At 43.7% G+C, this 9,555-nt stretch overlaps 2 protein-coding genes across 2 annotated transcripts; one reads left to right on the forward strand and one right to left on the reverse strand.

Moving 5' to 3' along the window:
* Positions 1-1,526: 1,526 nt before the first annotated feature.
* On the forward strand, positions 1,527-2,765 carry LOC116200409 (ethylene-responsive transcription factor ERN1). The gene has a single exon (XM_031531254.1). It carries the CDS (start codon positions 1,699-1,701, stop codon positions 2,572-2,574), a length of 876 nt encoding a protein of 291 aa, XP_031387114.1. The 5' UTR covers positions 1,527-1,698; the 3' UTR covers positions 2,575-2,765.
* Positions 2,766-3,203: 438 nt separating this feature from the next.
* LOC116200408 (tubulin alpha-3 chain) lies at positions 3,204-5,557 on the reverse strand. Its single transcript, XM_031531253.1, has 5 exons — positions 5,301-5,557; positions 4,905-5,119; positions 4,530-4,729; positions 3,873-4,381; positions 3,204-3,748 (listed from the first exon to the last, which is right to left on the reverse strand). Exons 1-5 carry the CDS (start codon positions 5,411-5,413, stop codon positions 3,436-3,438), a joined length of 1,350 nt encoding a protein of 449 aa, XP_031387113.1. The 5' UTR covers positions 5,414-5,557; the 3' UTR covers positions 3,204-3,435.
* Between the last annotated feature and the right edge of the window lie 3,998 nt (positions 5,558-9,555).

Genomic DNA, 9,555 nt, shown 5'->3' on the forward strand with positions numbered 1-9,555 from the left:
AGAGAATGCCCTTTCCAGGAAGTCCAGGCTCCTGCACTGTGCTCCATATTTGATGGCAAAGTTCAAGGAATTCAACTCTTCGGGCTCATGACTGATTCATGTACAATTTCAACTTCGAAACAAAACAATTCTAAACTATAGTTTCCTCTCTCTTGCTTGCAGATGATGTTTTTTAATTCGACTTGCCGGAAAAATGGACCAAAACCAGAAAGCTTGTCCCTGTCAGTGTTATGTGGGAAAATTGGCAAAAGGGCCCCAAGAGTTGACTCTGCAGCAAACTCATCCGGCCTGTTTCATATCTGCAACAACAACGCCATTAAACTAAAGCCACAGTCGTGAGTTTGTCGGTTGAGACGGTTCAGCTGAACCTAGAGGTCATGATCAGCATGATGTGTGCGACCACCTAATGTAAGGAGTTGTCTTCATCGACAGACGAAATACTGTTCTTGCCCCAGGACGGACAGGACTGCTTTCACGACCATCGTACTTCATTCGCAAGACAAGGCGAATTTTGCCTATTTAATTAACTCAAGACCAGTATCTGCTACAAATGGAATATTCCGCTCATACTGTATGGAGAAACTAAGCGATCATTGATGCTAAATCTATTTTTGACTCGGAATAAGCATGTTCTCCGGTTAACAAATATCCTAATAAGTTCGGTCATTGACGACTGCGAGGTGCTGCATGGGAGTTTTGAAGCTCGTCGAACAGAGCAAAGTCTGACGGTCACAGCTCACAAAGTATTGGATCTTACGATCTGAGCCTCTGAACGGATTCGCAGGACCTTAGTAAGCTAGCCTCCGACGGTACGGAAGAGCCTCAACTCTGATCCCTTCCAAGGAAATTTTTTTGCTGTAAACAGAACCAAAGAGGCAAGCATCTTACCTCCCTTTGACTCTTTCAAGACAAAGAACAGCAGGGTTAGGTGATTTGTGAGGATAGGGAGATTCCCATTGAATTAAAAGGGCGTGCTTAATTAAGATTCCACCAAGAACCCAACAAACCCCTTAAACCACTATTGTTCATCCTCATCCTATCATTGTACTCCCCGAAGGGTCCCACCCGACCCTCTCTCATCATTGGTTGGCCCCTCTCGTGCCTCCAAGTGTCACCCCCATCATGCTCCTCACGAATTTTAGCGTTTCTTCCGTTGACAATTGCAAAGAAGAACGAGGAAGAAGACACGCCGTGCGATGCAGCGACACATGGTATTCTGTAAAATTCAGACGTTTCACGTTAAAAGAAACTTCGTATGTTCTTTTACAGGATCCATGAGCTTCAGATAATTCCCGTGCAGTCGGGCCTGCTAGAACTCTCCAAATATTGACCTTTTCCCATTTCAAACCTTATGTTTTCTCATGATTGTTGACATGTTTTCTTGTGTTTCCGGAAATGGGTTGCATGTCTAAAGACAGAAGCAAACGTGACAAAGGGTTTGTGATTTCTAAATTAAAGACTGACTGATTGATTCATTTTGTTCTTCTTAATCAGTCATCTACCCAAAGGGGAACAAATTCCAAGTCAACGCAAATGGACAAGAACATAAGTTCAAGGCATCCCACATCACCAAAAAGTTGGACATTGTCTTCTTCTTCATCTATATATAATCCTCCTCCTCTGTCATCTCCCCCCAAACCAAAACTTGCTTTATAGTCTCTGATAGTTTTTGTTCATTCTGTCTTCCGGAACTGTGCCATGGAAATTCAGTTCCACAGGCAGCAGGAGGGATCGCGGGTGTCTCTCTCACCCAACAAGCGGAGCAGCGGCAGTCTTGGAAAGTCCAAGGGGCCATCGGGAATGGGGATGAACTCTGCCAGGACCAAGTTTGTCGGGGTGAGGCAAAGGCCCTCGGGCAAATGGGTGGGGGAGATCAAAGACACGACCCAGAAGATACGGATGTGGCTAGGGACTTTCGACACGGCCGAGGAAGCTGCGAGGGCCTACGACGAGGCCGCCTGCCTGCTTCGCGGGTCCAATACCCGAACCAACTTCTCCAACCGGAGTGCTCCCATAAACTCCGCTCTTTCCATCAAGATCAGGAAGCTCCTTAATCACAAACTAAGCTTGAAAAAGAAGCCGATTCCCGTGCCAGATTCCACGGTGCCACCCTCCAGCGTCGTGTTAACGAGTTCTCCTACCAGCAGTAACAGCTATAACTGTAATGGCAGCGGTGTTAATTCCCCATCTAGTGGCATTCGATCCCAAGATGCCCAGATGTTTAGCTCGGATGCATATAGACCTGACTTGAGCTACTGTACTGGTATATATGAACCGAACATATCCCAGAATGACTACTCGTGGGCAGTCATGCCTGGGTTTAGTTATGGCTACCCCATCACGTTAATCCAGGAGGCAGAGGAGGTACTGAGACAGGATTCATTGTTCGCGGGAGCAGGGGAGGCCGCAGAGCTGAGTGAGTTCGATCGCATGAAAGTGGAAAGGCAAATCTCCGCATCTCTATACGCAATGAACGGGTTGAATGAGTGCTTGGATAAGTCGTATAATAACTTGGACGAAGCTCCATCACTGTGGGATCTCCCGACTCTCAGTCGGTTGTTCTGTCAGGGCTGACTTCACTCTCACTACCCATTGAGAACATAGGAGTTGATCCGGTTCCAATGTAATGGAGGATTCTGTTTTTTCATGTTCAGTTGAATAGATGTCTCCGAGGAAGTCGGGAAGTAACTGGGAATCAAAACTTGTAATATTGCGAATTCGAATCGGCCTTGGAATGCAGTCATCAAATAGCTTGGTTGCGATAATTTTCAAGTCGACTTAGTTCTCTGTTGCTAAAACAGTTTTAACTGCTGTGGCTGTTGAATAGGCTTTATGAGTGGTTTTGCTGCCAAGCAACCACCGTTTCATGGTAGTTGGCTTTATATTTTCCATAAAAATGGATGCATGTTTTCGGGCAGATTCGATGGACGCGATTATTGCAGGTGTAAGGTCAAAATATAATTAAATGACAACATAAATGATAAGTCTCAGGACCACGACACTCATGTCGGTTGGCCTCTCGTGGGCCTTATCATGGAGCCATAATGTGTGGAGTTTGGTTGAAGAACTACATAAGCAAACTGTCCCTAAAAAATCTTCTAAAAATGATGAGTTCAACTAATCAAGTTCTTCGTGTAGCACTGACCGGGCAGATCCGAAGTTAAATCCAATGATCTCCACAAAGGAATGGGTAGATGCACGAAGAGAATAAACGCGATGATGAAAAATATAACCGATGAAAAAAATATTTCTCCCCCGACACGAAGCAAAAGCACAATACACATAACAAAAGCACAATTTCTCCGAAACTCACAGCAAGAAAAAGAAATCCAAGAGACAACAGGACACAGGAATTATGCAGGGCAAGAGACAGACCCTATGAACACAGATCCTAAAACATGACAATATATCTTTGTCCATGCACACGCTCCTCTATCAATAGTCTTCACCTTCCTCCTCATCATCTGCACCTTCAGCACCGACTTCCTCGTAATCTTTCTCGAGGGCGGCAAGGTCCTCCCTTGCTTCAGAAAATTCACCTTCCTCCATGCCCTCCCCAACGTACCAGTGAACGAATGCCCTCTTAGAGTACATGAGATCAAACTTGTGGTCAATCCTGCCAAACACCTCAGCCACCGCTGTGTTATTGCTGATCATGCAGACAGCTCGCTGGACCCTGGCAAGGTCACCGCCTGGCACAACTGTCGGTGGCTGATAATTGATCCCGCACTTGAAGCCAGTGGGGCACCTGTTTAACCCAACCAGTCAGATCTGAGTAATGCATCGTCTTTGATTATAAATAAACATATCGCGTTCACTTTTAGCGGTCTCTCAACTTTATTATACACAAACAGTTGGCGAAGGAAACTTACCAGTCGACAAATTGAACAGTCCTCTTTGTCTTGATGGTGGCAACAGCAGCATTAACATCCTTGGGAACCACGTCTCCCCTGTACATCAAACAGCAGGCCATGTACTTCCCGTGTCTAGGGTCACACTTGGCCATCATGCTTGATGGCTCAAACACTGCATTGGTGATCTCAGGAACTGATAGCTGCTCATGGTATGCCTTTTCAGCTGAGATAACTGGGGCATATGAAGAGAGCATAAAATGGATTCGAGGATATGGGACAAGATTTGTCTGGAACTCAGTGATATCCACATTAATGGCTCCATCGAACCTCAGTGAGGTTGTGAGAGATGATATGATTTGAGATATCAGTCTGTTCAAGTTTGTGTAAGTTGGCCTTTCAATATCGAGAGATCTCCTGCAAATATCATAGATAGCTTCATTGTCCAAGAGCACAGCGACATCAGTGTGCTCAAGAAGGGAGTGAGTGGAAAGCACACTGTTGTATGGCTCCACAACTGCTGTTGAAACCTGCCAAAGAAAACAATGCCGTAATCAGCTCCTGCTGAATCAAGCACAACCTCGTGACATCTTTCAGAAATTCAGAGTAAATTCAAAATAAAAAGAGCACAACCCTGTCATAAATAATTTGAAAGAACAAGACCATATCAGTCAGTACCTGAGGAGAAGGATAAATGGTGAACCCAAGCTTCGATTTCTTCCCGTAATCTACAGACAAGCGTTCAAGCAGCAAAGACCCCAGACCAGAACCAGTCCCACCACCAACAGCATTGAATACCAAGAACCCTTGCAAGCCGGTGCAGTTGTCAGCTAGCTTCCTAATTCGGTCGAGGCACAGATCAACAATCTCCTTCCCAACTGCCAAGAACCCAACATCCAATCAGGCTTCAGACCAATATATCGACACTTCCGTCTCCCACAAATGGCGTTGGAAGCAAATCGTTAAACAAGTCCACAACCACGGATGCAATATGCAGGAAGTTTCTCAATCTAACAGATTATAGAGATCTGTAAAAGACAAATGCTCTGTTACCTGTATAGTGCCCTCTGGCGAAGTTGTTGGCAGCATCTTCCTTGCCGGAAATCAGCTGCTCAGGGTGGAAGAGCTGCCTGTAGTTTCCGGTCCGGACCTCATCGATGACGGTGGGCTCCAGATCGACAAAGATAGCCCGGGGGACGTGCTTGCCGGAGCCAGTCTCGCTGAAGAAGGTGTTGAACGCATCGTGCCCCACCCCAACGGTAGTGTCACTGCAGACGAAGGCAGAACAACGAGATTCAGAAGACCGCAACCCAAATAGAACCAACCAATCGGCATCAGATCACGGCATTCCCGAACTGAACGAGATCCAAGCGACGGAATTTCACCAAATCAGCCGTATCTAGACCTAGATTGCCGGAAGTAGTACATACAAGGGAAAAAGGTGTGTACCTGGGCATCATGCCGTCAGCCTGAATGCCATGCTCGAGGCAATAGAGCTCCCAGCAGGAGTTGCCGACCTGGATCCCGGCCTGTCCGATGTGTATGCTGATGATCTCCCTCATTGTTCCGGCGGCAGCGAAAACCCTAGCTCTGCCGCTCCGATCGAAGAAGGAAGAGGACGAAATGAAAGCGTTCCTCTCGAACCGCTCGAGAGAACCAACTAATAATAATAATAAAGGAGAAAAAAGAAAATTGGGAATTTGAGAGAATTTTGGGATCCGCCCTCAAAATTTAATAATAGCAAAAACGGACGTCCCACTTCGACGCCAGCCTTGCTGTGGGACCCGCTGGCTTGACTGGATTGACCGCAGTGCCCCCTGAGGGTCTCCCCTGCGGGTGTTAATCCCGTTAATATGGTCGGGTGAGTGAGGGTAGAATGGAGAATCAAAATTTACTGGGCGGATGGGCCATGTGCGGCTGTGGGGACAAATGACATGCGATGCTTCGTTGTGTTGCAGGCAGGCTTTTACTATTTTTCTCTTATTTTTCTTACTTTCTTTTTTTTTTGTCTTTTTGTTCGCGCGAACGGGATGTTTTCGATTTCAAAAATCATCCCTCCAAACTCAAAATTAAACTCATATCCGTTGAATAGTCATTGAATATTATACAAATCACAATTCATATTATTATGAGTGAGATTTTAAATTATAAGAATTTTTAGCTTGATTATTAAAAGGATGTAGCAATATTATTTCAATTTATTAGTTGAAATACCAGTTTAATTCCGAACATAAGATGTTTCTAGTTAGTTTCAAATTATCATTACTCTTATCTTCAAAGGTGATGATCTAGTGATTTCGAATTCTACTCCGATACAGTTTGGCAACCCAAGTTCTTTGGTTTGAATCCCCTCTACGTATTTGTCGAAAACATTTGTTAGAAGCGTGTTCTTTTTGGGCATGGGAATAGAGAACATGGTGAACTATATATACTAAGTCTTTGGTGGATACAACATTAATAAGGCTAGTATTTGCGCTGGTTGTTCAGCTCATTTAATGTGTTCGCTATTGAATACAAAAGCTTGAACATTGCTTAATAGGTAACCATAAAGTCCTACTGCAGCTGCCGCCTTCTATTCATTAGGGGGGAAAAAAAATTTACACTACTATTTCTTTGGGGTAAATACAATACAATCCTATTTAGTGGGCGCGGGTTCGACGTGCAACGTACCCACGACACGTCTAATCGAGTTCAGATCATCGCTCAAAATCTCGTAATTAGGCCAGTTGCATCATTTTAGTTTCCAAGCAGATAAGGTCGTAGAGTCTATGCTAAAAACGAGCCTATCTCGCTGGTAACACTTCGGTTTATATTTTTAGGAATGAGACGAGATGAGACATGATATCGTACCGAACATTGTTGGCAATGCTAATGAAGACAAAAACATGGCAAGCTTTTTTCGGAGATTCTTCCTTTTGATCTGGGCCTGGCTAAGAAGATGAGCTTTTTATTGTATAAATGCAACATGTAAGGTATGGGTCCAATTATTGCAAGATATTTAAGGGGACTTAACCACGGTTGTTCTTCCATTTGGTGGACGGGCTGGGGGTTTGTGGGACCTTAAGGAAAGCTGGAATTTTGATATTTTGAGTGTTCATGACGGTGACCTCGATGAGGTTGGCAATCACATGGCATTTATATTCCCATCCATCTCAGATGGCTCGATAGTTCAACTAATCAAGTAGATAAAAAGGAGTAATGGCTTGGCAGCTAACTTAACATTTTATATATTTTTCAGTGAAATCACGTGGTGTTTAGCCTATGGCTGCGAATAATTCTCATTTCTTAGCCTTTATCTACAGTTATTGTTCGCGTGTGTCGGACATGCGCGTGAAACATACACTTATGATATGTTTGTTGGTCGAGATAAGGATAGGATTTAAGAGATCTCTATTTTGTGCTACGTGGACGCGAAGATGGGATGACAACCTGGACGGGACAAGATATTGCATGGACAATATGTAAAATCCGGCTTAGGGATATAATTAACTTCGATTACAATAACAAATTATTTGTAAGGATGGAAATAGGCAACTGAGAGGGGCAATGGACTCAATGCCGACCACCTCCGAGGATGTCGGCGGCCTCGATCGGGTAAAGTTGAGGTCGCCAATGACATATGAGGCTGCCAGCAATCTTACCGAACTGGTGATCTGCGGTGATTGAATGGGAGTTTTGAGGTTTGAAAGAGGTTTATGGCAAGCTTCTCGTGATGAATTGAGCTGGAAATACGATAGCTTTTTGGCATGTAGATCACATGCCATTCATCTCTATCATCTACCGTGATAAAATGACATTTCGCTTTTTGATATTCTAAAGTTGATTGCGAAAACTCGTCATGGGCCATGCCAGCGGCCCCGAACAGTTGGCCCAAATTTGCCCATTGTATGTATAGGAGAAGATGTGCATGCCCCAACGTGGTTACACTACACGTGCCAAAATTGTGGTCACACAAAGGCGCCTAAACATTAGCTCATTAAAATTTCACATAAAAACTTACAAAAAAAAAATAAAAAAATATATATATGAAAAAAAATAAAATAAAAGAGCTAACCGAGAAGAGAAGTTATCGAGTGATCCTACCTCGTCACGTGGTGTGAGGAAAAACCTATCAAATTGCATAAAACTAGAGACTTGATGCTAATCACTTGGATAGTTGTCATAATTATTATTCATTAAAGAATTTTTATTGGTTCTTCCTTTCCACGTTATTTGAGGTATGATCCTCTAAAATTTTCTCATCTGAGAGATTATGTTGGTGTCTTTGCAGAGCTGACCATTGAAAACACCATTTCCCATTTACGTTTTTTCTTTCCTCTCAAATTTTTACTTTGCAATTTTTATCTTCCCTTCCTATGATCAAGACATGTGATCCTCAACACAGAAAGGAAGTTTAATACAATAACACTACCGGTCGACATGGAATTTACAAAAAGATTCTAAATTCGATTCTTATTAGTTGTTAGTGGCACTTTCTGTATTCTCTATTTCCGAATCTCTTATCCCCTAAATAGGTTCATAAACTTCCATTATAATCGAAAAAATGTGGTTCCTCGCCTGCAATATATTTTGGGCATTTCCCTTCTCATAATTAGAACTAGAAGTCCAATAAGCAAAGCTAGCAAGGTGAAAATGCGTTACCATTTCCCAAGCCCAAAAATAGAGAAGGCTTTGTTCTTGGCCCATTAGGCCTCGCCTTTGCCAACATTTCTTCATACATACCCAGCAATCGATATGTGGGCTTGGCCTACCATCGGGGTCCATCTCAGCAGCCCAATGGTTTTGCAGGTTTGTTAGGACCACTCCACGAACGAAACAATTCGGACGATGCATGATGTCAGTCGTCATGATTCCTGAAAAGAATGAATGGAAAGCTCACGTGGCGGAGATGGTCGGTACAGTCCAAAGTCCCACTCATCGAAATGTCTCAAAAGATGGTGTAGCCTAACGTGGAAAGCATATATCATTAGGATTGGTAGGATGTACATATGTATGCGAATGAGGTTGGGAAAGTTCAGTTAGTTTCACCGCGCTACTAGGGTGGGGCACACAAGCGAGCTTGAGCTCAATAAAATCAAGCTGGATTCGAGTTTTGATCGAGCAAATCCTCCGAAGAAACCGTGTCCGATAATGACAACATCGACTAGGGCAAAAACAACTCAGATGGAGAAAGTTGCTGATCGGAGCAGCAAGGTTCTCCTTTCACGAGGCGAAATTAAATATTCCGAAATGTCAAATTGACAAAAACACCCTCGGTGCTCGTGACTTTTTTCCTAACGTCAAAGCGACCGCAACCTGGAAAGTATCGCCCGCTTTCGGAATTTTTCGGAATTAAAGAAAAAGAAAAAGAAAAATAAAACTCTCAATTGACGCCGGGGGCAAGGCCCAACGGCTGTCACGTGCATTTCCTAATTTGCCCTCGGGATATATTCATGGTTCAAAATTGCTTTGGATCTGAATAAAGGGGCTTTGAATCTTTTTTGGCTCATCTGTCTCACTCAACATAAAGTCAATGGTTGTTGGCCTTTGAGCATTGAGGTCCCTTCCAAGTCAAAATTTGAACCACAACCCCACACCCATCTGAAATGACCCATTTACCCTCCATGTCATTGTCTCGTCTCGCTGGTACGGCATACTATTGCGAGATATAATTTAATGACGGCATTAATGTGATAGAGAAATTGTGGAAGTGAATTTGTAAATG

The sequence above is a fragment of the Punica granatum genome, chromosome 3 (genome assembly GCF_007655135.1).
Source record: "Punica granatum isolate Tunisia-2019 chromosome 3, ASM765513v2, whole genome shotgun sequence".
NCBI classification, from domain to species: domain Eukaryota; kingdom Viridiplantae; phylum Streptophyta; class Magnoliopsida; order Myrtales; family Lythraceae; genus Punica; species Punica granatum.

Coding starts and splice junctions, on each gene's coding strand:
- LOC116200409 (XM_031531254.1), top strand. CDS start 1,699: ATGGAAATTCAGTTCCACAGGCAGCAGGAGGGATCGCGGGTGTCTCTC.
- LOC116200408 (XM_031531253.1), bottom strand. CDS start 5,413: ATGAGGGAGATCATCAGCATACACATCGGACAGGCCGGGATCCAGGTC. Junction 4,382..4,529: donor CCATTTATCCTTCTCCTCAG/GTACTGACTGAT, acceptor TTTCTTTGGCAG/GTTTCAACAGCAGTTGTGGA. Junction 3,749..3,872: donor ACTGTTCAATTTGTCGACTG/GTAAGTTTCCTT, acceptor TGGGTTAAACAG/GTGCCCCACTGGCTTCAAGT.